This window comes from Amblyomma americanum, chromosome 2, assembly GCF_052857255.1.
Source record: "Amblyomma americanum isolate KBUSLIRL-KWMA chromosome 2, ASM5285725v1, whole genome shotgun sequence".
Classification (NCBI taxonomy): Eukaryota; Metazoa; Arthropoda; class Arachnida; order Ixodida; family Ixodidae; genus Amblyomma; species Amblyomma americanum.
Genome location: NC_135498.1, coordinates 76,117,207 through 76,143,807, shown reverse-complemented (window position 1 = coordinate 76,143,807; position 26,601 = coordinate 76,117,207). Strand labels below are relative to the sequence as shown.

General features: G+C 43.7%; 1 protein-coding gene across 2 annotated transcripts; it reads right to left on the bottom strand.

Annotated features, from left to right (window-relative positions):
- Positions 1-337: 337 nt before the first annotated feature.
- LOC144121445 (transmembrane and coiled-coil domain-containing protein 4-like) lies at positions 338-24,899 on the bottom strand. 2 transcript variants are annotated; one of them, XM_077654648.1, is made up of 15 exons: positions 24,340-24,899; positions 23,745-23,868; positions 22,304-22,361; positions 19,484-19,625; positions 17,946-18,078; positions 17,709-17,806; positions 15,694-15,837; positions 14,936-15,055; positions 13,619-13,783; positions 12,920-13,056; positions 10,970-11,054; positions 9,656-9,773; positions 5,898-6,015; positions 5,333-5,542; positions 338-3,278 (listed from the first exon to the last, which is right to left on the bottom strand). In XM_077654648.1, the coding sequence occupies exons 1-15, from the start codon at positions 24,392-24,394 to the stop codon at positions 2,943-2,945; spliced, it is 2,043 nt and encodes a 680-aa protein (XP_077510774.1). In that variant the 5' UTR covers positions 24,395-24,899; the 3' UTR covers positions 338-2,942. The 2 variants fall into 2 exon arrangements, with proteins under 2 accessions (XP_077510774.1, XP_077510775.1); XM_077654649.1 differs by having other exon boundaries at positions 23,745-23,865; positions 24,340-24,884.
- Between the last annotated feature and the right edge of the window lie 1,702 nt (positions 24,900-26,601).

The following is a 26,601-nucleotide window of genomic DNA, read 5'->3' as shown; positions in this document are numbered from 1 at the left end:
AATGTCGCATGGCTGCCAAACTTGATGGAAGTAATCAGGGAAATGAGAAATATCTACAGTACATGTTTCATTAGAATGTGGTAGCAGAAAAAACCTCTGGAGTTGCCCTTTAAGTGACTCAGGATGCATGAAGCCTACAGTACATTTGCTCGTATTTTGTCAAAACATCTGAGAAGTTTTGCTGCAACAAGGTTCAGGAGAGATGAAAATTGCACAGTCCTGCAAGCACACGGTTCACATCCATTCACTAAATAACACTCCATTGTATGAATTACATTTCCATTTCGTCTTTTTTTCAAGCATGCAAGTTGCAGATGGTATATATATATTTTTTTTTGTGAAGCCTCAAGTGCAACATTTCATCGCCGAATAAAAATATGTCAACAAAAATGACGGAAATGCCCAGAAGAGCTGACCTGCAGCCAAATAAGAACTTCTGACATGCTTAAAGTTTCTTTGAACAGAAAGACATACAGCCATGCAAACTTTCTGAATCCTTTCACATCCAAAATACAAAGAGCTCTGGGCACCACATTAAATGTGTCATGAAATTTTTGTGGTTTCAAGCAAGCAGTGAGTCGGAAGAAGCTCCTTAGCTCTCTCATCTTGCGTGTCAGCATTGTGCTCCGACATATTCAAGCCCAACATAATCTTGCTGCTACCCGATTCCAGGCCTTTTGAAACAAGCTCTATCAAGTGTAAGAGCTTATGCATGCTTGCTTCCTCCTTCGTATAACAAGTTCTTCTGTGCTATGGTTTTAGTATTTCAAATCATTACTCGCCCACCTGACTTTCAAACCTAATTCTGCAGATTAGTACCAATGAATGGATTACGCATACTGCTAACCGGCAGCAAGCAGTGTTAACACTGTGCAATTTAAACATGTTAAGGACAAAAAAAGATAATACCTGTCAGTGTAAACACAACATTCCCTAATACTCGGAAGCCATTATTTTTTAGCAATCTGCCACTGAAAATTTTCACGGCAAGGACTGTTTATAAAGTTGTGAGATCAGATAAGTATTTGGCAGTAATGAACAGCAGACTACAACAATTTGATGGGAGAAATTGAGCTGATTCTACAGTTAGTAGAATCCTTTGTGACTTTGAGACAAGTTTTGTTTGCAACTTTGTTGTAACTGGGACAGATAAAATCGGTGTGCATACCATCTTTCATTTCTTGACTGATTCATTTCTGAATGTAGTTGCCACTATATACATATCATTATACTACTTTCATTCCAAAAGTACAAAGATGGAATATATATATATATATATATATATATATATATATATATAGTGTAAATGAAAGAAAAAAAAAGGAGTGTCCACAATGCAAGGAAACGTAAATGAATGCATAAGGTGAACAGCGATGCTTAGCCACAGACAACAAGCAGTAAGTGCCAACTGTGCAATACCTGTACCGGTAATTATAGTAATTTGCATGTAAAATAAACTAGGTGCATTAAAATATAAGCTCTTTTGTTTTCTTCTCATTTTTTTTCCTTTCCTCTTTTCTAAACTGTTCTTTCAAGGACCATCATAGCTCAAAGCAACCCTCTCAAAGCTGTACATGACAGTAATCATAGCTTTTTCAAAAATACAGTCCCCGCTGGAAAGCGTATTCGGCGCAAAAATTTGCAATACAGCTTGCACCGGCAAAAAATCAAGGATCTAGGGAGTGCAGTCATACCAACTGACAAATCCATGCTCTCAAAAGCAAATGAACTGCCCTCCCATGCATGCTCGCTAGTCTACAAGAACCAAGCAATGCTCAATATCACACTATGACACACACTGTAATGTTGTATACATACAATATAATGTGTATCTGGAAGGTGGCTGGAACCCCCTCCCCCCCTTTTCCTAGTTTCCTCACAGCCTGGGCATGCAATCTGAAACTCAGTGGTGCATAGCGGGGCCTGCACTCGAATTCAGGCTGCTCATTTCAAACTCCATATGTGGGTTTGGTTTATGTTTGTGACAAAATGGAAGGTCTAGGACGTTTTTGTAAAGTGACTGCAGCTCTGCACAACTGTTTTAAACAGGTGTCGACAGCCACTCACTCCAATGGCACACAAACACACAAAAAAAATAGAGCCCCTAGACTGCCTTCCGTGGTTGTACCTTGAATGCAAAAGAACCAATGCAGTCTATAGTCATAAAAACTGAAGGCTGTGATGCCTGGACCTTTAGTAGGCACCAATACTTTTGCTGTGCAGCTAACACTTAACTGGCCTCAAGAAAAACATTCAGAAAGTGGCACAATCGTTCCAACAAACAATGAAGTGTAAGTTTTCCTTTAAACAGCAGTTAGCAGAATGTGGCTCAGCATCCTCCGGATAACATTAAACATGTCACAAATTCTGGCAAACTACATTTTACAAACTGTAGTCACAGCAGCCCGTTTCCTGAGTAATGTGAACGAGAACAAATATTTGGGGTATAGTACAAGAATATAAAGACCAGAAAATTCAGCTGTCAGGCACAACACATTAGTGCCTCCAATGCTTCGGGTAGCTAGGAGCTAATCGCTCCTGGGCAGCCCCTGGTGCCTGGGAAGTTGACTATTCTTGTGCACATGTTGGGGCCTTCAAGGTGCTAATTTTTGTCACAAGACATATAATTAACCCCTTTTAACTGTGCAAAAACATTTTATAGCCTCGGCTGAAGGTCTTTTTTGTGATCATTTCATTGGTCGAACACCACCGTTCCCGACAAGCTGTCTCCAACGCACATGTCCCAACGAACACATCTCTTTCAAAACAATGTTCCCGCCTATGAAAAACAAATAGCACAAACAAGGATGGGAGAAGAAGGGCACAGACAGAGCGGTGTCCTCCTTTCACTGTTCACTTCTTAACGCAACATGCACTGACTAGCTCAACATTCCCACTTTTTCCTGTTTTTTTTTTTTCCTGCGTCAAACAACGCCGCCAAGTCAGGCCTGAGACTTGTTGTGCGACACACTGCCGGCAGCAGTATGAGGGCTTGATTCGTCGTCCCATGTCGACCACTCCCAGCTGTCGGTTGTCGAGGCAACGCCACTCGTTGCATCATCATCGTTTGCCGCTGTGGTGCTTGGTGCGGCACGGGGCCTCAGGAGGTTTCGCGTCGACTGTAGGAAACCACGGGGCGACCAGCGTCGATGGCCATCGGCCGTCACGCTGCTGCTTCCACCAAAGGCTGAGCTGCTCCTGCTCAGGACGCTCTCGAGGGAGTAGCTCATTGGCCGGTCATTGACCGACAGGTGGCGGTTCTCTCTTGGAGCACAAGCCTGTCGAGCACGGAAGACAGAGCGTAGGAGGCTGTTAGGGAAGCTAAAGGCAAGTAACGGCAAGAAAAAAAAACTGCAAAAATGTATGCAGAGCATGACCACACTAAAGGTCTGCTGAGTGGAATCTTGATCAAAGCATGATGTGACACTAACACTTGCTTGGATTCATTTATCCTACACATGTTAAATACATGGGAACTACCTTCCCTCTTCAATGGCTACGATTACTACTAACTATTAACTCGTAGAAATGCTTTGCACAACATAATGCACTAAAATGCCATAATATTGTAGTATTCGGGCCAGACTTTTTTTTTTTACTGTTGCCTTTGTGTACGCATAACTGTTTACTACCCTTTGTCTGTACCAAATGTGAAATACCTAATGCTATGCACTCCACTTTCCTCTAAAATAAGGTGTGCGTTGAGGGTATGAATAAGTAAAATAATAAAGAGCTGCACATTTACAGGTTGGACAGGCGCAAAAAAATCATGGCAGAGAGTGCTCAACATAATCCTAGAACAGCTACTCTCTAACACCAGTTTGAACCTACTAATGAGTGCAAAGGTGCAAAAGTAGTCAGACGACAATAAGAAGTGGCTTGACACGGTCACATGGTTAGGGCTGTCACACTGTTCCAGATTTCTGTTGAGCATTTTATGCTCCAATGTCAAGCCAAGTCTTATTCTGCTTGCATGTAGTGCTATATGGATGTCTCTGTTCAGCAACTTCTGGCTGAAGAAAGCATCATCCAAATAGCATGAAAAAGGAAAGAAACCAAGCACTGCATGAATTGAGCATTCTTAAAACAGCAGGGTCACCCAAAAATTCAGCATACCTGTCTGTTACACTGAACAAGCGAATAATTTCGACCCGAACCATCACAAGCTATGTACGCAAGGCACATGTAATTTTCTAGAGAAGCTTTGTAATGTGACAGAAGCCAGCTGTTGTATTGAAATTTCACATTTACTACATGCACTGTCTGTTGTAGAGGGAGACAGAACTGAACTTTATCACGCTGACTGGTGCTGCTACCTGCCGCAGTGTGCAAAGAAAACTATGGTTGTGTACCAAAGTAATGCGGTAGCTGAAATAAGTTTTTATTCAGTGACCCCAAGTGGCCCCAACTAACATGTTGTAAGGATGACAGTTTCTCTAAGTAGATGAGCGCACAGATCACTTCTCTTACTGCAGCCTAAGAATAGATTAAAAAATTCGAGGACGCTTAACTTCGTCTTAAAGAGTGGGACACAACATCGTGTTGCAGCGTTGCCAAGGAGTCCATGGAACAACATCGCTAGAGTCACTGCAAGCCTTTTTTCGGTGACTCTCTCAAAACACAGATGCTCCACACTAGCACTCACAGATGGCTGCAGTTCTATCACACCTGTTCAGAAATGAAAAACACTACTCCGATGCAGAAAGGTCGCCTACGCGCGCACCATCTGCTGGGCCAGCGCCATGCATGGCGAAGGGGGGTTTCAATGGGTCCCATACGATGGTGCTATGACTGCACACTAAGCCCGGAGGAAATTTACCGGAAATGCATGGTACTCTCTTAATTCAGCCATCTCTAATTTACATGCTCATAATTACTCCTGTATGCCTCAGTACAGATCTCGAAGATACGCTTCTAAGAAACCCGTGCATTCACTAGACGCGCGTTCAATGATGTCCAAACGGCAAACCGCTGTGGCAGCGTGGAGGCGTCCCCATCTCGAATGCCAAAGACCCTGGTTCGATTCCCAGCCTTGACCAAGGTTTTTTTATTTATTGAGTGTGCATGCCCTCTGATTTTTACGCAGCCCCCAAATATTTCCCACGCGCGGTGCTGACAACTACTACTACAACTACAAATAGTACTACGACGTCGACAGCTTTTCGACCACCACTAGGACCATCACTAGGTTGCTGGCAAAAGAGAGTTGCAATATGTATGGCATTTTTATGAAGAAGCCTGCTTCATGCAATAAAATATAACAAACAAGTCAGATACGACTAACACAAAGCAAAGCCCATAAGCAAATGGAGACAAAATGTGAGAAACTCACCACGTTAACAGTTTTCCTGGCATACAGTGCAGAGTCGGACCTTGAACGATGTAGCTGTTGGCTGCGGAAATTCTCGCCCCTGTCTGCTGGGGCGTAGGACCTTGACTTGCGCATGCTTGGATCTGCCTCCAGCACATCATCACACGTCTGGATGCCGACAGCCTTGAGAATGATATCCATCTTCTTTACGTAATCCGTGTGCCCAGAAACCTGTGAGCGAACAGGCTGACAAATCACCCACTTACAAAGGAACAAGGACAATTTCCAGCCTCTGATGCACTCCAGTAGACAGCAGTTGGAATACTAAACCTGTTGCTACCAACCTCTCTGAGCACTTCTGAAGAACGGTTGCCAACACTAAGCATACGGTAGAAAAGTAGTTTGTGGAAGCAGTGTTTCTATTCACAACCTCTTCAATGTGACTACATTTATACACACTGCTACTAGCATTTCTCTCATCATATAAGGGCTGGTACCGTAACCTGCTATCACTACATAAACAACTGGTTACAAGCCAACTTATAAAAAAGAGCGCAACAAATTGAATTTCATGGCAGGTACTGACCACATCACTGAGGTCAACATTGCACATCCGTCTGTCGTTCCATCTGATTGCCTGGAGTCCGGCTATCTTGAGAGTTGCTGATGACGTTCGGTGCAGAAACTTAAGCAGCCAGTCTCCCCTAGTGCCAAGAAAAAGATATTCATTACATGTCATTGTACACATATTTTTCTATTCAGTACATACCATGTCTAGGGCACGTACAGTAAACCCATACCAAACAGGCTAAAAACAAAAAGGCCAGCCCATTTACATTTCCTTTGCACGATAAAACATTAGTTGCTTTTACCTAACAGCAGGGAGGAATAATAGTGAGCTATTAAAAAGTCGACACAAAAATAGCTTAAGCACACAGCTTTGGTGCTTTGAATTTCAAGTCACAGAGTACTAGGTAGCATACTAGGTAGCATATGTGGCAATGCAAAATAAAGAAAAAAGAGCCAGTTCCACACTTTTTGAAGAATAATCCTGAATTAAGCCGCTTAGTAGTGAATTATGCTCATGGAATGCAATAAAACTAGAAAATCCAAGAAACGTGCAGAATGAGCATATCAGTGAAAAGTTCCCTGGCTAATGGTTCGTGGTGTTTGTAAAACCCACTTCTATTGTAAAATGCTGTGGAAGATACAAGAGTAGTGACCATGTAAAAACATCACTGCGTGTGTCACTCCTATTTATTGATGCTTGGTGAGGGGTAGGACAAAAATACAGCAAAGTATAAAAAAGTATTAAATTGCTAATCATGATAAGTACTTGCATACCGCTACAAGACAGTTGCTTTTTCAAAGTAGCCAGGTGTTTACCGAACACTGAGCTCTCTACTTCGCACAGATGATGAAACTACGTTAGGGTTTGAACGTAGAAAGTAAGTGCAAATCATCACAATGCACCCAATCATCCACATAAGCAGACATCATCCACCAGATTTCACGACTAGCCAGCCACAGTTCAGCTTGCCTAAATTTCTTAAAGGGCCACTGACCACCCTCTGGTCGAAAATATTTTCTACCTCTCTGGTAGTGAGGCATCATCCCCGGATGGCATGGCCGCAAATATTTTTTGACAAGACTCATTAATAGCGTAGTTACAGCCATCGAAATCAAGCTACTTTGCCATGCTCCTCTCCTTCCGTTCCCTCCCGAAGATCTTTCTCTCTCGCACCTCGTCAAGTAGGCTCCGCTAGTGAAATTCGCCCTTTCACCTCTGATGTTAGCCAGAGGCCCGGTGTCTTGTGGAGTAGGCCACATGCTATGTCATGGCCTCGCCTTGAAAAGAATTCTTTTCTTCCTTTTTCCTACCCGGATATTTCATATTTCATGGCCGGGGGGGGGGGGGGGGGGGGTTGAAGGGTGGAGCGGTAATGTCTCCCAACACCCTCTCTATTTTGCATGTTTCCTCGTTCTTTGTTTCTTTGTCTTTCCTCGCCCCAGTCATTTTTGTTTGTTTCAGGACTTTTTTCAAGTTCTCCACTCCCTACCCTGCCTTCCTGGTTGGGTGCGCAACAAAACAGCTTGACCCCTGTCTTTTCCCGACCTGTGTTCATCCCCCGCTTCACCACCGTCATTGCGCATTACTTGGCGCATCGCGTGCCTTGGTGGCCTTGCTCCGCTGTGCTCACAGATGTTTTTCTGCACTGCGCGTCTTCAATGTTATTGTCGGTAGTGTGCCTGACTTCAGCCGTGGCTGAAGGAGACTGTTCATTGCCTGAAGTAGCCTTGGGTCGTGGACGTAGTCGTCTGGAGTGAAGTGTCTTCCGCAAACCACGACATTCCTGACTGCTGTGTCTGGAAGGCCGATTCGTTGGAACCAGACACGACTCAAGGCTTAGTCTTCTGGCAATTTGTACTGGATCGTGGTTCGACTCCAGTCGCTATGTGCACATCCAACGATGAAACAGCGTCGTTGCATTTTCTCCGAATGATCGAGAGACGCGATCGGCTCGACCACCTCAACATGTTAGCAAGCGCATACTTTCATATATCTGTGTTTTTTTTCAGTGACATACCCAGTTAGCGAGCTTGCTTTTCATGACTATGTTTTTTTGTGTGTGTGTTTGTGTGCGAGACAGGCCTTTTACCTGTTTTACGACCGGAGGGGTGGGAGTCGCTTTTGTTCGAAACGCATGGCGAAGGGCGGACTCAGGAACACTCCGGTATTTCTTGGAATTGCATGTTTTCACTTTTCTGTGGGTGTTTATGTGTTCTGTGCATTTGTGTCTTTTCTCTGCTCCTAAACTTCCCCTCTTTCAACAGAGCTGAGAAAAACCAGGACAGTGGCAGTGTAGACAAGATGGACGAGCGAGAAGCAGTGTGTGTGTGCGGAGCGGTCGAGAGTGCGAGAGAGCGAAAGGCTCTACGACACGACACACGCACATAACACGCTGAAGCATGCATGCACTGGCACGAGTAAAAACCTTGTTGGGGGGGAGGAGGGTGTTGTATGTGAGCGCAAAAACGGAAGGCGCTACGGAAAGCGTGCGTGCAACAAGCAGACGACGCGACGAACTGGCTACGCCCACCCTTCGCTTGTCAGTCAAAATGACACACCAATGGAATGCCTTTCGCGAGGGTCTTCACGATGACGTCAACTTGAAGGCTCGGGAGCCAGAGTAGAAATAAGGAGGTTGGCTTCTCGAAGGAAAGAGCGAACGGACTTTGATTTGAATTTTTACTGCTTTTCGGGGCACGCATGGCTGTAGTATTTCGCAGAGGTTATCTTCAATGCCTCATCTATGCACTGGGATTGTTTGTCTAAAATGTCCAGACCCCTGGTCAGTGGCCTTTTAACACTCGATCCCTTACTGACACCTTGATGATGGGCTGCTAAAGTAGCTAGCATATTTAAAAAATGGCAGCCCTTGATGCTACTTTGGAGAACTCTGAATTAACTGCGACCACCTAGGGTTCTGCTATTCATTGTAAAATCAGAACTCATTCAGCTGCCAAAGCAGATCAGATCTCATCTCATTTTGTTCAAAGCTCCCTCGAGGCAAGTCCTCTGGGCCCACAATGTGCCCCTCCAGTAGCTTTCCTCACAAAGCAAACACAATTCTCAGCAACTCTCTCACTACCATCATTTCAGATACCTTCCTAGGACCTAGACTTAGATAAACTCCACATCACCAGTGTTGAGACTAAGCCGAGCAGGACTTCAAAGACTGTTAATCCCAATCAGTCACCCATCCGTATTTTTCACATGGCTGCTACACACATGTGCATGTGCTCCTCTCCTCCTCTGCCCTCTTCTGAGCTCCACTGGTTGAAAACAAACTGCCAGGTTCTAACCCATATGCGCAGTTCACACTGGTGACAGGTGCAAGTGACAGCTAGCAGCAGTTGTCAAGCATGCACCTGCCACTTCGCATGCATAGCTGCGTGCCTCGCGGAAGCAGATCCACCTGAGTTGCCCATGTGCATTCGTTTTCAACCAGCTTCCTCATGAGCAGATGAATTTTTGCGCATTAAGCAGGTGGCACCACATCTTGTCAAAAAGGTGCCGTTTTCGCTTCTTTGTGAAGCCAGGTTACCACATGCAAAATCATGAGCAGCTGGTTCCTTCGTCTGAAATTTTGCATCAATGACTATATTAAGTACGCACAGCAACAAACGCATTGCCTGTGATCCCATGAGTGCCCCTGGACATCATGACAGCACAGGAGAGGAAAAGGGAGTGAGCAGTGGCCGATATGCAAACTTGAATTTTCAGCAAGCAGCCCCATGCCACTTCAGGGTGCACCTCCTCAGTACACTCTCGCCGCTCACCTACAGTAGCCATTGACTATTCTTCCCCCAACAACACGAGCCATCGGCTTCCATTCCTCCTTGTGTGCTGGAACTGGAGCTCCCAGGAGGATTGCATCCTCAATGATTCCTTCACACCCTGGCAGAAAAAAAAGGCAAATGCAGAAGCACAGGCTTAGATTAAGAGCGATAACAAACAACACAACAGCTCTTCATGTTCACGAGAGAAAGCACATTTTAAATCGCTCTTCCAGTAACATGTGGTGGCCAGACACCGTAAAGGTCTCATCACTGTCACCAACAGCCCAACTGCATCCAATGAAGAATGAAGGCTTCTCTACCTCTGATCTCCAATCAACCCTGCCTTGCACCAGTTGTGGACATCCTATCCCCACAGACTGCCTAATCTCATTTGCCCATGCGATGCGCAAAAGAAATAAAAAGAAAATATGCAGATACAAAGGCAAAATTCTGGCTGCAACTGCCGCACAAATGTATGCCCACCGGTTGCCCATAGAAGCTCCCCTATCCTGGCAAAGCCAGCTTTTCCTTCTTAGTCTATTGCTTCCTTTTCTTCATCATCCCATTCTCCCAAGTTCACCGAGTCATCAAGGATAATACATCTCCCTACCTATGAGTCCACTAATGCAGTATACATTATAACTGGGCACATAGACAGTGAGCCGCTGTTGAAGACTAACGTGACATTTACAGTTATATAGGCAAGCTCTACAGTGCTGTCGCAAAGGTAGGTGAAAAAGTTGGCAAAAATTAGGCGCGCAAAGCCTCAAATACGCTTCTGCATAGAAAAGAAAACCCGTCGCATGATCGAACCCCCCCCCCCAGATGGAGGCAAAACGCAAAGGCACCCCTATGTGCTGTGCACGTAAAAGGGTGGTCAAAATTATTCTGGAGCCCTCCACTACGGCACCTCTTTCTTCCTTTCTTCTTTCACTCCCTCCTCTATCCCTTCCCTTACAGCACAGTTCAGGTTGCCACAGATATGAGACAGATACTGCGTCATTTCCTTTCTCCAAAAAACCAATTTTAATTTTTTTTAAAAATAAAAGTATACTGTCTACTGGTTATTGCCACAGCAAGAATTGTATGCTTTCAGAGACTAAAAAGGCACTTAATTCTTTCGTTCTTCTTTTACTTTTTGAGGTCACAAGTTATACTGGTTATACCAAGTTACACAAGTTATACCACATCACTCCTTCATCATTACTTTGAAGGGCCATCCAAGTGGCAAGGTATGAGTGCATTAGAATACTAGGCTGCTGTCCAGTCATAAAAAACGCACTTGCAATGAAGGTCTAATGATATCTTGCATACCTTTTCGCTTGGCCATCTCTTTGAGACAGTAGAAGATGACACGGGCACCGAGGCTGAAGCCGACTAGAGTGACAGGACGCTTGCCCTAAAAAAAAGAAAGTGAAAATGAAGAAACCAACAAAAGGATCTGAAACGCGGGGCAGTATATACTATGATGAGTGCTAATGTTTTCCGAGTGTGAAGATGCCACATTTAGCGTGTCAGAGAAACAAAGGAAGTGCCACATTTTAAAATATGTACCACTGTTTCTCAGAGACTCACTCACCGTGTGTTCAGTGTTCACAGTAAATCTGAGAACTCATGTTTCGAATCAGCCTGCAAATTGTCAGCACAATCAGCAACAGGGTTTCAACAGGACAACCAAAACGGCTGGTTGTCCGCCCTTCCAGATTCCGAAAGAGTGACGGAATAAAATGAGTAATAAGCAGATTGATGGCACATAAGGACATGTGCAGAATGTATGAGAATTTAATGCATAGAAGAATAAATAATTTCTTGACATCCAAAGGTCAAATGTTGGTCTCAAGAAATACTGCAGTAAAAGAAAACCTGATTTTGAACACCTTGGAGCTCTTTAACATGCATTAAATGTCAATATAAGGACTTCTCATGCATTACCTTGACTTGCATGTCACTTGTATGCTTCCCTCTCCATTTTTGCCCACTGTGCCTCACTATTCTTGCTCCAGCATTTCTCCTCATAATAAATCTCTGAGAACTTCGAAACAAAGTTCAGTTGACCCAGACAAGCATTTGACAGCCCCTTGTATCTAAAAGTTATTTCTTTAGTTATTTCCTTAAATACATTACAAGGCTACTAGTGTGCCAATAGGGGTTTTGCAACTACCTCAAAAACTTATAACTCATGTACAAGGTCAGAAACACCTGGTGCAGAAAGAGTAGCAACAACATAAAAGCACAAATGCAGTAAAAGCTTGTTAAATTGAACTTGAAGGCACCGCCGCATGTGAGGAGGCTTCATCGTATGAACTACAAATAGCATGAGACAAGCACGCAGTTTTTGAGTGGCGCACAACGGAACCACGAGAGCAGAAGCGAAGGAAACGCTTGGTGGCTCTGAAGCGGAGAAAAGATAAATGAGAGGGAGAGAGGGGGGGGTGCATAACACCAGCGATGCGCAAATCAGCAACATCCGAAACACCGGTAGGCTCATGCCAGTTGGCTGATGCTGGTTGGTTGAGCTGCCCTTGCTGGGGACTGGCACGAAGCTTGGAAAAGTAAAACTGAAAAGCGGTTGGACTGTTCACAGGAGACTGGGCCACTGCTCGTTGTCACCTCTGCTATTGCCAGAGGTGAGCAGGCCGAGAGCGACTCTGGAGCATGAAATTCAGGTTTTCAGTGGGGCTATTTCGACAATCATGTGCCGTGTGAGTCATACCTGGTCATGGCCTCCACTCGGAAGCCCGTTCGAATTAACCGTTGCTAGACCTGTAGCGCCCGAAATTAAGCGTACAACACTATAAACTTAGATGGGCATTGGCCAGGAACGAGCCAGTAGTTTTAATAATCCGAATTTCCGAATTCACAGGGGTCAAATTAACGAGCTTTTACTGTACTAGGTCAATAACACAACATTAGAAGCATAAGCAACGGTGCTAATAGACACAGTTATTTACAGAACAGCATAAGGCAAACACTCAATACAAAATGAAATGTTTTAAATGCAGAAAAGGAAAAAAAAATGCATCACATTCGAGTGAAAAAGATACAGTACCATTGATTTTGAAGTAAAATGAAAAGTAATGAAAAATAGAATGAAATAAAAAATGTATAATGCATAAGAAAGAATTGACGCAAAATGTATAGCTGCACTTTGCCACACCAAATGCCCAGGTTAGGCTCAAGATTGATGTCATCAGGAAGATCAAAGGCACCAACACATGTGGGCACATAGATGCTCACAAAAACAAGAGTTTCACTCATGCTGACCTGCTGCCGAGCCAAAAGGATCTCAGCCAGATGCCTCCCCACCTCGGCAGACCTCCGGTTGCAAACTCCCCAGGGGTTGTCAATGACACCGGCCACCATGACCAGGGTGGCTGGCCACGTGATGGCTGTGATCAGACCTGCCAACAGAATGAGCGTGTAAAGCTTCATTTGAAAAACTACTGCATTTGAAAGTGTAGCATAACGTTCCTTCACTAGAAATGGTGCTTCCACTACTCTAAGCAAAAAAAAAACAATGAAAGCAAGGGTTGAAGCTTCAATGCCTTTATGTTCCGTTAAAACTGCCTTCAGGCAATTCCTCCATCCACCATTTCAATGCCAGCCACATTGCAGTGGTACCCCTTTGGAAGCTCTGTTTGTTTGCTCATCGGTGGCGGTGGCATATGTCGCAGCGCGACCTGCTGGCATAGTTGGCGGAACTTCTATAAAGTGTTGCCTTGAGAAAAAAAAAGAACGAAAATTTGCCCAATTCTTGAGGCACATAATTAGTGAGGAGTGCTCTCCCTCCCTCTCATCACATGTGCAGAGCAGGCACGAAGGCTTCCAAATAGACAGCATTAGAAAGGGCACTAGGAGCTGCATGAGGATGATCTGGCCAGCATTGAAATCGGGGAGGAAGCACTGCTTCAGAAGCCCGCAGGCAAAAAAAAAAAATGACGAGCCAGAGGCAGGAGTCACAACCTGAGAGGATGGTGTACTTCAGTGCCTCCTGTGCGGCCATGGAGACTGCAAAGCTGAACAGGTAATCGATGGCATGGCCCAGCTCCAGCAGGTAGGAGGACTCATAACGCAGGACGTACTGCTCCCGCGAGTTCATTAGTGTGCGCCATGGCCGCTTCAGAGCACCTGCATGTTGCCAGGCGATAACAGCACCGGTGTGATCAGCAAAAAAAGGTATACACAATGTGCACATGCGACTGACTGTTTCACAGTCACTGTGCATGCTTCAGAGCAAGTACTGAGGAATGAGCAGAAAAACCTATACTTCATTTCATACAGAGCAGTCAACGTTGCCAAAGCTAGCACACCTGTTCGCACAGGCTAAGTCCATGCCCAAAAAGTAGTTCACCTCACTCCCTCCTCTATCCCTTCCCTTACGGCACAGTTTAGGTGTCCTCTGAGATGTGAGACAGCTATTGCGCCATTTCCTTTAAAAATCAATTTTCCATACAACCAAAGTGAACACAGGCATACTTGGCTGCAAAATATCTCAAGTACCACGACAGGCAGCCTCGTGCATTTCGCTTTACCTCTTGCCACGTTTCTGTCCCGAGACCCACTGATACTTTGAGAAGTAAAAATGACATATGGCAGTATGATACATGGCTGGTAGGGTGAGTCACTCTATCTGTGCCTACAAAGTGGTTCACACTCAGCGCAGATTATAGCCACAAAGTCCAAACACTGACTGTCTAAGAGCTTCGACCGACAATGCTAGCACTTCGTTTTATACTGCTCTTTGTTTTCGTCCAAGTTCTCACCGAGGCTTTGAGAAAAACGGATGATGCATAGTGGAGTATTATGGTTTTGTGGGCCTACAACCTCTGCAGCCTCTGCAGGGCTCACTGGTATATATGAAAATGAGTATAGACTTTCAGGACTACACAAGCAATAGGGCCTGGAAGTATTAGGTGACTAATAACCACTGGCCAGGTATTATATAGCAATCCTGTCGCAATTCCATGACAATTATTTTGCTTTACCCCTTTAGTGATGCCAAGCCCTCACTACTGCTGGGCTCGACACCATAACGAAGACCGAACATGGGGTGTGGCATCACTCCGACCAGTGATAAAAAGCTTGGGAAACACAAAAATGGAATAGGATTGGTTGCACAATTGTTATAATTATCCAAGAATTATCCGAGCTCAGGATAATTAGATTCACTCGTCATCACATAAGGTAAGTTCCAATAGTAGCTATCACTAAAAGCAGCTCGTTCATAATGCTGCGAAAATAAAAGAAGCACATTTGAAACAATAAGCGAAGAAAGATTACCTGGGTCTTCATCTGATAGCCAGCCTGAAATGGCCAAAGTGATGTGTAGTCCTTTGCCCTCGGTCAGTGTGTCGAAGGCAAACTCCTCAATTTCACCAACTCTCTTCTTCATCTTGTAACCTGGCAGCAAAAAACGAAAGTACTCTGAGCACAAAGCACTGCACACAGAATTGCCATGCATGAAGACTGACTAAGTTCACACAAACTGCATGCAGCGGGTGCAATGGAAGAAGAGAATTTGCAGCCTGGGCATCACAATTCCTTCCATGCATGTATTTCCTGGTCTATATTTATGCAGCACGCAGACCAATTTGTTCTGGAACAACAAGCAACTTAAGACTGCAGTTTATTCAAATGCATTGGTCATGCAAGCAGATATGCAAAAGTGGATATGCAGCAGCCAGCAAGGTATGTCATATAACCAGCACTATAATGCTAGGAGAAACAAGTTAGTAAGGCTCAATAAATTCAAAAAAGTTCCCAGTAAGCAAAGCATCACATTCCTAAATAAAGATGAAGATACTGCCTTAAAACCAATGCTTTCTGAACAAATGCTTCAAACAATGCGTGTAAGCTCTATTTTAGGCAGCTAGGACTAAAATTATGCAGACCTCATGTAGAGCCTTCTCAAAGGCTTTCATTATTTTTGGATAAGAAAGGATGAAGTCTAAGATGGCTGTAGTCTCCACTGCTCACTAATGCTGCAACTCAACGGAGGGGTTGTACAGTCAATCAAGCACAACCTTGCATCTCCTTACCAGTAAGGCCGGCTCCGGCAATCCCAATGAGTGAACCAATGACTGCGATGCCGGTGGCAGAACCCAAGGCTGCAGCTCCTGCGCCCCCTATGATAGCCCCGGCCCCAGCAGCCATCAGTGGCGCTGCTAGCCCTCCGGTTAGGCCTGCACAAAAAATGAGTGCACTGCCGATAGAACCTCTCTCTCGTGCTCCATATGTTGGAATGCCTCTGCACAGTCAGTGAGATTAGACACGTGCAGTCAGGCTCAATACGAGCTGCAACACCACAGATGTGACCATGAAGATGCTTGTGTATCATGGCAACTTATGTGCTGCGCTACACAGCTCCAAACATGAAAATACTGCACACAGTACCATAGAACCTCTCAACAGTGAGGAGACTCAGACCAGCAAAAGCCTTTACTACACATCAGGGTCTTTACTATATCAGTTTTTGGTGAAGGCATATGGCACTGAGGATGCTCTCTGGTAATTGATTGACTACTTACTAAACACAGTACTGGTTTATAAAAGAAACACAAATACCTTCCATCATGCTCTTATTGTCCATTTATGTGATAATTATTTATTTTCAGTAATCACATTTCATGTTACCATGTTTTTGATTTTGTTTACGTCCTGAGGAAGTACTGCCTTTGCGCAAATATAATTCTGCTATAATTGTAACACGAGTTTGATTTCATGTGAAAACAGAAATTTTGCATGAACATGGCATCATTTTCAGCAGCCTCAGCGCTGTTTAAGAGGCAAGAGTTAAACGCGCGACAGAGTCTATGCACGGTGGTACCGCTCACGCAGTGCCGCCACACCTCCATTTCTTGCCACTGCTCCCCTGTACTTCACATGCCTGTGCTGCGAATGTTTGCCCTTTCCTTCCCTTTCCTACTCTCCACTGCATTTTTACTGTCTTCCCTTTCTCAGCGACCTGCGCCTCCTTGTTTCTGCGTTCCTAGTCAGCTTTACGTCTTTCTTTCTATGCACGCCGCGCGCTTTCCCTCACGGCCCCAAGGACGTTAAAAAGTCAAGTGAAGGAAACAGCACAAACGACAAGGACGTAACACGACAACACAGGCGCTGAACTAACAACTGAGAGAGTTGTTAGTTCAGTGCCTGTGCTGTCGTGTTACGTCCTTGTCGTTTGTGCTGTTTCCTTCACTTGACTTCATGGACCAACCAGCCCGCCAAAAAGCCCTATTGGAGTTAAGCAGTTGGCTTTTCCTCACAGCCACAGATCTTGTTGGTGAAGCTATCTCAAAGAGCACCATTCGTCGTCTGGTCTCAATTTGCCTCCGAATGTTGGCCTCAGCGTGCTGCGTTGTCACCACTCTGCGGGAAGTGCGTCGCCATGGTCAGACGCTCTTTACTATAACCGTTTTTTTTTTTCGACAAAAATTTTTACTACAACCGAAAAAAAAATGTACAGTCATCTAGTCATCTATGGGAGGCAAAATGGGACCACAGATTAATTTTACTATACCCGAGTTTACTATAGCGGGGTTCTTCTGTAGAACTCTTTCAAGCGGCATGCTAAGTGAATAACTTCTAAGCACTGCCAAGTTCACACTGCTTCATGAACTGAGCTCAGGGTGCATCTTGTGTGCTGCAGGTTATACCGTGAGTGTAACTGCACCTCCGACAGAGCCAGTTTACATGTAGAATAAGTTCCTAGAAACGCTATGCTCACTTCAACTACGAACAGACACCTCCAGAAACACCTAAAGATAATTGTCAATTCAATTATTACAGTAAAAACCGCTGGCACAACAGCATGAACGCAAAGGTGTAGGCTAGTTGGCACACGCCCTACTCTGGCAGTCCCCTCTCTTTGTTACGGCAAATAATTTTTAAAATGTCAAGCAAAGCAATTCAAGAACAGCAAACTGAAAACAAAACTTAGCTTCATGGACAAAGGTGGTGCTTTGACACTGATGTCTGTGACACAGCAACACACTGAAGAAAGTCCCTCACACAGTTCTGCAAAAATAGGCACAAGGAACAGAGATGAAACACTGACCAATGACGGCCCCTCCTCCAACAGTGGCAAGACCAATCATAAGGAAACGCTTGAGCTTCTTGTTGCGCTGTCTCTTAGCAATTTCCTTTCGTTCCTCCCTGAAAAACAAGGAATGTGAACGTAAATAGAAGCCCAGGAAAACGCCTCCATGCAATCGGAGTTAATAGCAGACCTCAGTATATCAAGGCATCTGCAAACAGAAAATGCATGCAGCACGAAAAAAACACCAAGCCTCACTCCGACTGTTCGTGAACCTCCTGGGACAGCATTTCAACAACAGACTCTTCGTACATTTCGACGAGTGACCGTGAAACTCTTAACCTCCAGGCAACGTAAAAGATGAACACACGTGTTCGAGCATCGTAGATACCTGCAAGGAAAGTAGTTCAACTGTAAGCTGCAATGGCAATGGCAAGAACTGGTACAAATTCATGCTGTCAGAGAGCTCATTCCTTCAAAAGCAGTAATAAAAATTTCAACAAAATTTTTGAAGTAAACTATAATGTATCTGGCATGCTGAGAAAACTTCTAATGAAGATGAGTAAAAAATAACATTCAAATGAGATTCACATGATATTCACATGAGATAAGCCCATTACGGTCCAAAAAAATTGCAGTCGGCTTATTACAATTCTTGTGCAAGTTTAACATCATATTGCTCCAAATAGCAACAAATGTTTTCAAGGCATACATTGCATGACTGCCATGCTCATAAAAAACAACCTACACTGATCCCAGAAGCAGAATACCACTAGCAGCATGACTACCATGCAAATTCTACTCTGACTAAAGCACTTTTTAGAGGAATTGTACACTAGAACTTAATAGCCCTCTGAAATACTAACAAATGTGTTATAGCACAGCCTTCAACTTCAGACCTATGAATGGAGTCATTGCAACACTAGGCTGTTTGGGCACTTGTCCCCACTCACATGCTCAAACATACAGGGGAAGTTTTCATATATGTAGCATCTCAGACACAAGAAAACAGCGTGCATAACAGGTTAGAAACAACCAAGTTCTAAGAGACACTACAGCATGTGCATGTATTACATGCGAAGTGCAATCATAAGGTGTAATGTTGGTAGAAAATGCATGCTACTGCAACCTGTCACACCTGTAGCCAGTCCTTTTTGTGCCCAAAGGAGAAAAAGAGAAGAAGAACGTCACTTCAGTAAAGAATTGGCACAATCGAGATATTTCGAAAAAAGCACCTGACCAGAGCGTGGCATCCTAAGGCAACTAGACAAATGAAAGCAGTTCGAAATAAGAAACACAGCTAAGAGATGTAACAGTTAAAAACGTAAGAATAGAAAGGCGATTACACCACAATTTTCTTATTTTCCTCAACAAAATGTGCAGACTGACATGTGTTTTCAACAGTGAAAACACACTTCATGAATGTCATGAAAACACAGACATGAATGTTTTCAATACTTGCTCAATACATATGCTGAAAATTAACCACTTAACCACTAATTAACCATTAATTTACTGAAAATTAACTAGTAAATGCATTACAGCACAGCTTCTAATTTCTGTGCCATTGATGGAGTCATAGGACCTAAGCCTTATCACGCTGTTTAATAAATGTTCAGCCTGTGCAGCAATGCATAGTTCCTGAAGATAGAACAAAGCAAGAAACATGCCATACACTGTAACCAAACTGCAGATACCCAAAAAATTTTACTTTTGTCTTATTTCTGCCTTTCATCCTTAGTAATGCCTAAACAACTGACCAACCTCTACAAATAAAGAACAAGTGCCATTCTCACCTCCCTGAACAGCAAATAAGATGAGGTCTTCAACGACACGCAGGCAATTGCCATTCAGGCCAGGTTCATCCTTCAGAACATGTATGAAGGGCTCTAGTTCACCACCTTCACCCATCATCAGAGCGTTCATTACAGGCTGCACCTGTAGGAAGAGCAACACGTTAATGAGATGACTGAGCTCAAAGCTAGAACTATAAAAAAGAAAAAAATCACCTGCAAAACCATAAAAGCATCATCATAATCACCTTAGTTGAAATCACAACAGGATGAGCCTCTCTTCTAGTGATGTTCGACTAGTACTTTTCTGTACCAGTAGTGGCTCTGCCTACTCCATAAAATTTAATCTAATCACTCAATCTGATCCTCCACCACCCCTGCCTATGTTTCTCTGTACTCGTTAATGATGTCACTGTCAAAACAAACCCAGGTTTCTTCATCTTGGTTTCACACAGAGCTCATGTCTAATTCACACAAAGCAGACTCTTATTAATTAAAGCTTAGTTCATTTGAACTCCTGGTTTATTCAAACTGGTGCTTTCATCTTATCAAAATAACGTGAATTAAAAAAGGCTCTCCTCAATTGAAACTCCGGATAATTCAAACAAACTTTCAGTCCCCTTTAAGTTCGCCTTACCAAGAGTGAACTGCAGAATACCATCAACTGATTTGTTCTCTAACATACGGAGCTCGTTTCATGTCTCTTGATGCTAAGCTGGTAATTTTCCTTTCTACTGCTTGCAGTATTTTCCTTGCACTCCTTTCAAGCTTTATCATTAGCCTCGAAGTCTGAGCACTGTAGGCAATTACATACAGGATACACGAATTATAAACTTTCCTTTTGAGGAATACAAATAGCCTTCAATTCGTGGCGCAACAGTGGCTGCCAAATCAACTTTAACCCTCTGTTACTCTCCTGCTTATTTCTCACTCATGGTCCTGACTCACTAAAATGGATTGGTCAAGACCGACGAACAACTACGAACAGAATTGCTTAGAATGCTTAAGCAGTACTTTGTGGAGCAAATGAAGCAAAATTTTGAACCAGGTAACAATCCATGCACCCAAGCATATCTATGTTGGCATAAAAGCAACAAAGAAAAGAGCATTATGCCTCAAATTAAGCAACTGCGAAAAGATTTTGCTTTGTATGTTCAGAAGCACACCACTCCCCAAGACTCTAGACAGGCCTGCTCACGGCTTTAAAACTCGTTGTCAATTTATGCATCTCATGGCTGAATGTATTAAGTTGCTCTTTCACCAAAACTGCTGATCATTACTTTAGTTTCCTTCATATCACTCTTAAAGTCCACCATGTAAATCACATGTTTGGATCCTCAATCATTTCCTGTAATTGATCCACTGAGCTGTTGAGCATGCCTCCAAATCATGACGAAGTCAGAGAAATAAAAACAGGTTCTCTTCCCTCCCTTTGTTCAAGTGTGCGCCATATACTAAGCAAAAAAAATCCAAACTCGGAAAGGCTTAGTTAGTAAACTCATGACTCACAACTACAATATATATGTGACTACCTTGAGCTAATATGTGTTTACAAGAGATAAGCAACAATCCAAGATAGGATGATCACAGTTATGTCTAAACACTGTTTGAGCACAACGACATTCATGCATCAGCTAGAAAATGCAAAACTACCTTCCTCATGCTCATTAAAAAATTTAGGAGTGACAGCCACAGCAATGTGTAAGATATAAGACACACAGTGCAAGACTACTAAGCACAACCATCCAAGACACAAGCATAGCTATCAGAGGCATGAACAAGTTAGAGGTAGTAGTAGTAGTATCAGTGGTTTAATGGCATTGCAGCAGCCGAGCCCATGATGTGCCAAACACAAGGTGATACTAGTTACTTATGGTGATTAAATTTGAAGGTCTGAAACCTTAGTGTAAAATATAGAGGCTACAGTATAGGCAGGTGTCCAAGAAGTAACTGAAATGAATGAAAGATGCCAAAGTCACGAAGAAAATAATTACCATTTGCATGAAATTAGTGATTCATCACAGGGTAAAAATACTGAGTGACATATGTAGGGCATTTTCAGTAAATATTGTTAAAAAAATTGATGCTCTGATTCATGAGACAGCAATTAACATGCATAAAACTGAAAGTAGATCTCCACACAGTTCATAGGTAGGTTGGTCCATTCTTTTTGGAAAAAAAAAAAAACACGAGTCAGCCACACATGCCGAAATCCTAACCTTGTGAGGGTGACTTCACCAAAAAACTATCTCAGTATTGGCTTTACGAGGCACTTATGCATCTGCCACAAAACCCAAGCCTCATGGAATCCACGGAAAACTGCCCACAACTCGCACATAACACCGGCATGCACCGACAACTCTGAAACAATGCATTATAAATATACCGTGTGACATAAATGAATGGATTTAAACATTTCCTTCAACATTGATTCAAGATATGCCTCAGTTACTCAGATTCACACCGTCTTTCTTGCAAAAAAAAAAGAAAAATTTGCCCATCAAAAGCTAATTTCAGATGTACCATATCAGCCTCAAATGAAACAGGAATGGACAACTGAAACATGACCTCAAAAACAAAAAAGTATTAGCTACTGGAGAGCAAACACCGGTGGGGTCAATCAACACGTCCAATATGTGGTCATCAAGCCTCTGAAATGAAAATCACCAGCACTAGAGTTCTGCCTCCCTTAACTCAGATTTCCTCATTTTGCTGTTTGTGTTTCGAATGACTAGTTAATGCTTCATTTGATGTTCATAGTGCTGCTGATGACGAAACAAAAAAAGCATGATGTCAATAATAAAACCATAGCAAAATTTCTACTTGTGAAGGCAGGCCCAGGTGCTGAATCAGCTGCAGGAGACATTTTTCGCAGAATTCTCTGAAACAAAAACAGTGAAAAGAAATGGTGTGGAACTAGATTTATGAAGGATTGTAAAAAAAAAGCACACAGTCACAATAGCACTGCAGAAGTTAATAACGTCCTTCCTATAAAATCACATTCTGAATAAGCTCTTAAAATCTGGGCACGGTTCCTCTTGAAGAAACCAACCTCCAGGATTAGGGTGAAGAGAAAGCTGTCAGTGCTGAATGACTGATAAAGGAAATAAATGCCCAAAAAAACAGAATAATGTGTTTCAAATTAAATAAAGCAAAAAGTATGACAAAGAAATGATCATTATAACCCCACACAGAAAACAGCACCAAATGAAAAAACACTTCTCAACATAGGAGAAGAAATTACCAGTTTAGGAAACGGTTGACTTGCTAGAAGTGTTGCTTGTTGGGCGAGTTGGTGATCCATAATAATAGAGGAGCACGTATCAAAACAGGACAACAGGAGGAACACAGAACGACACGAGCGCTCGTGTCATTCTGTGTTCCTCCTGTAGCCCTGTTTTGATACGCGCTCCTCTATTATTATGACTCACTAAACAAAAGAAACACACTTGTGTTATTAAAGTATGCATATTTTTCAAACCCCTACATGATTCTGTGAACACGATACACATAGCAAGCTTGAATAATAAGTTGGACAAAGATTCAAGTCAGAATGTAGAGTTGCTTGTCATTTCCTATTTTCTCCTGTCAATCCTTTTAAGAACTTGTCAATGAAAGAATTAAAGCAAACATCCCAGCAAAATTCTACGAACTCAACTTTGGTGATGCAATTTAGGCACATTTTTCATGTCATGGCATATTTCAAGTGCTGATGGTGTACGGTTAAGTGCTGCTAAAAGCATCTAACCATACTCCACGACATCTATGTGTTTCAAGAGCTGCAGGATACTCTGATATTGATCTTTATTTTCATTTTAATGTCCCTGCTATGCATCCAAAAATTATTCCTTTCTGTCGATTTTAAGGAACGTGAATCACACAGTGTGGGGAAGATGTGGTCTGCAAATGAAAGGTAGGGCACTAAGTTACTTGCACTTTCCTCGGCAAGATGGCATGTTTCTCCATTTCACGCGGACACAATTTCATAAAATTTTTGTGCGGGCAAATGACAATGCTCGAACTGAACAGTCCTGTTGACAGTCCTTAAGCAATTATGCGTGTAAGGCAGTTGTATATAACAAATAAAACATTGTTTCACGGAGCAAAACAAATATCCAAATCTGGTTGGCAAGGTAACTGCTCAGAGGAAAAAAATAATCCTCCTAAGTGTCACACTATGCGTTTATTTTTCTTGCACACAGACGGCATATGGAAGCAGCTGGCTGGCTTCCGCTCTCAGTTTAAAGTAAACATGCACGCGTACCGGTCCCATTCGTCGGGGAAAAGGTCGTGAAGCGAAAGGGCGCAGATGGCACAGTAGGAGTACAAGCCGGCATCTCCCAAAATGTTTTGCAGCGGCCTCCCAAGTCGATGCGGAACTGAAACTGCTGGGCGAAAAACAATGAAAAAGGGGACATTTTTCATTAGACCGCTATAAGCACGCGGACACATAAACCACGCGTGAAAGGTGCAGTCAGCTGCTGCACATCGCGTCATCAAGTGCTACCGTAAAGAAATATTGCGAAAGGTGCACGCAATTAAAAGTTCTGGTCAGAGGTCAAACGGCTACCATATGGACTTCATCTCTCCGTCGTCCAATGGATACAAACGTGCAGCACAAAAGATCGCCGCGATGCCTGAGCGCGTCAAAACCGTTCACGGTGCAAACCGCGCTCTCGAACGTATGTCACTGATCGGAGTCAGCTGATTCGCGCGGCATATTGTCAGTATTCGCGAAACGGTCGGCCACGCCAGACACGAAATAGCGAACTGCACGACCAGCGATCAAGAGATGCACAAGTTCGCCGATCTGACACCACCCCCTAACGACTAGATCGCAGAAGGCAAGAAGTTCAAACCTTGGGGAGGCGTTTGCACATCCTCTTCGGCTTCCACACCAACTTCGTCAGCCATGACGGTTGTCACTGGTTTCAAGTCAAGTCGCGGTTTCGTCTATGCACGCCACGCGTGATCGCGTTTCGCTAACATTATCTGTTCGCTTATCCGTTCACATTTCGTGCGATGGTGCAAGATCAACGTCGAAAGTCTGCGGTGCACTGGTGGCATCGGAAACGGCATGTGCAGTGCTGTGCGTACGGATCAGACGAAACCACGACTTTCGCGCACGGCGTCAATGCGCATTGTAGAAATAGTGCACGGGATGCGGCTGCGCGTGATGCCGCTTCTCCTAACCAGTCTTAGCACAACGGGTGATTGTGATTACTATAAAAACATCATCGTACGAACAATTTAAAATTCCGATGTGATAACATCTGGGTCGATAACTATAAGTGCTGTGCAAACGGTAGTTTCTATCCGCTTTTTGCGTCTGCTTTTTACACATTTACGAAGCCAGCGTAGCAACACGCCTACGTCACTGACTGGGCAGCTTTTGAGATGACTCGGCTCGGCTATGAATGACTTCCGTTCAGGTGTGTTCAACATACTTCGCGTTAACAGCGTAAATTTTTTAACCTTGACGACGACATAAATGTTTTTGTTGAGGTTATTACGTGTAATCTATGTGACCTAAGTAAATTAAATAAAGACTCAGTGTAATAAAAGAGCAGACGACACTGCAGTGGTGTAGCAGCCCATGGATATACCTCCACCGTGCTTTTCACTTGTTGACTGCATAAACACTTGCGTTATGCACCGCGTCAGTTGCCGCTTCTCCTGATCGCAGCGTGCTCTTTTCGTTGGTTGTTGGCGCCTCAGCCTCTTTCCTAGGGTCGGCTTTGTGGAGGCCGCTTTGAAATGTATGGCTGCTCCTAGCCACGATAAGAACGAGGCGTTCGTCCTGCAGGTGTGGTTGGTACTCGAGTAACCCGGAAAACCTGTAAATAAGTCACTACGCTTGGAACTGTGGCAAGTCTGCACCATCGTGTAGATTCTCGTGCCACGTGTTGTGCACGTAACTGGAACTGCTGCGCCGTATCTGCTGACTGGGCCAGTGGTGCTCCTCTTCTGTGTTGCCAAGAGCCGAGAATAACGAGTCTGGCTCGGGCCAACTAGAACTGTCATATTGACTCCATGGCGCAAAACGCAGACGGACAAGATATACAAAGACGCGCTTTCAGTCTGCTAGTCATCGCCAACTATACGCGGCCGTCGATTTTGATAACTCTGTTAGGCACTGACCTCGCGCATGCAGTTCAGCTGCTTCCGGGGGTAAAAGCCGAGGCACTACTTCACTAGCAAAACTGAAGAACCCGGGGTATGTGTGAAGCCTCAACCTTTGACGGAGTGCCAACGGCGGAGGCTTTGCGCAGCTGCTCATCAACGCGCGGGACCGCACCCCACTTCCCGCGCGCAGATGCGGATAACGCCGACGATAAGATCATGCATGCAGTTGCCTTTGAGGTGGTGTTGCCTCCAGTGCTTTCGCACTTCCAACTCGGTATAACTACGTTAAAACCCAAACATTTTTTTTTTCTTTCTTTTGCATCACGCTAGCTTCGTTAAAGAATAAAGTCACGCATCTGTGAGAGATGTCTGCTTAGCGGTGCCGGTTTCTTGAAATGCATTGTATAATTTCTGTTAAACGTTTATTGCTTTTACACTGTATTAGCATGGCAGCTAAAATAGACGAGAATGACACCGTGGCTGACAGCTTTTTGTCATTTTAGCGAGACGTTGCTTCCTACCCAATGCCCAAATTCTGGTACCGCGTGAAGAATAAGACGTGTCTCATTTGTTGTAAGAAGTGGCAGCTCATGATTAGGAAATTTTGTCCACTGACGTTTATGAGTTCTGAGTCGTAGAACAAACATGAATGAGCAAAATTTGTATAGTTCAATATTTCAGTTGGTTGCAGTCCGATTCGAGCACTTCCTCAAGAATGAAATATGACCATTTGGGACGACAACACACAATTTTGACATAATGGGCTCAAATTGCTTTCTCTCCATCGCGATCCACAGAAGAAGGCGATATTTCATGGCGTTCACGGCAGATAAAAGCATCTTCTGGGTATGTTTACAAGTGATGTTCTTACAGGTTGCTTCAGATCTTGGAGGCTGGCTCATTTTAACGCATTTTAACCTCATTAAATCTCATTTTAACGTATCCCCACAGGAAGAAATCCAAGTATGATAAATCGGGCGACCTTGGAAGCCAAA

Bases quoted from the DNA above. Each gene is read 5' to 3' on its own strand.
- LOC144121445 (XM_077654648.1), bottom strand. From the start codon at position 24,394: ATGGCTGACGAAGTTGGTGTGGAAGCCGAAGAGGATGTGCAAACGCCT. The intron at 15,056-15,693 runs GTAAGGAGATGC...TTTTGCTGCCAG, and splicing joins TGCCGGAGCCGGCCTTACTG to GTTACAAGATGAAGAAGAGA. The intron at 6,016-9,655 runs GTGAGCGGCGAG...TCTTGGCACTAG, and splicing joins ATAGTCAATGGCTACTGTAG to GGGAGACTGGCTGCTTAAGT.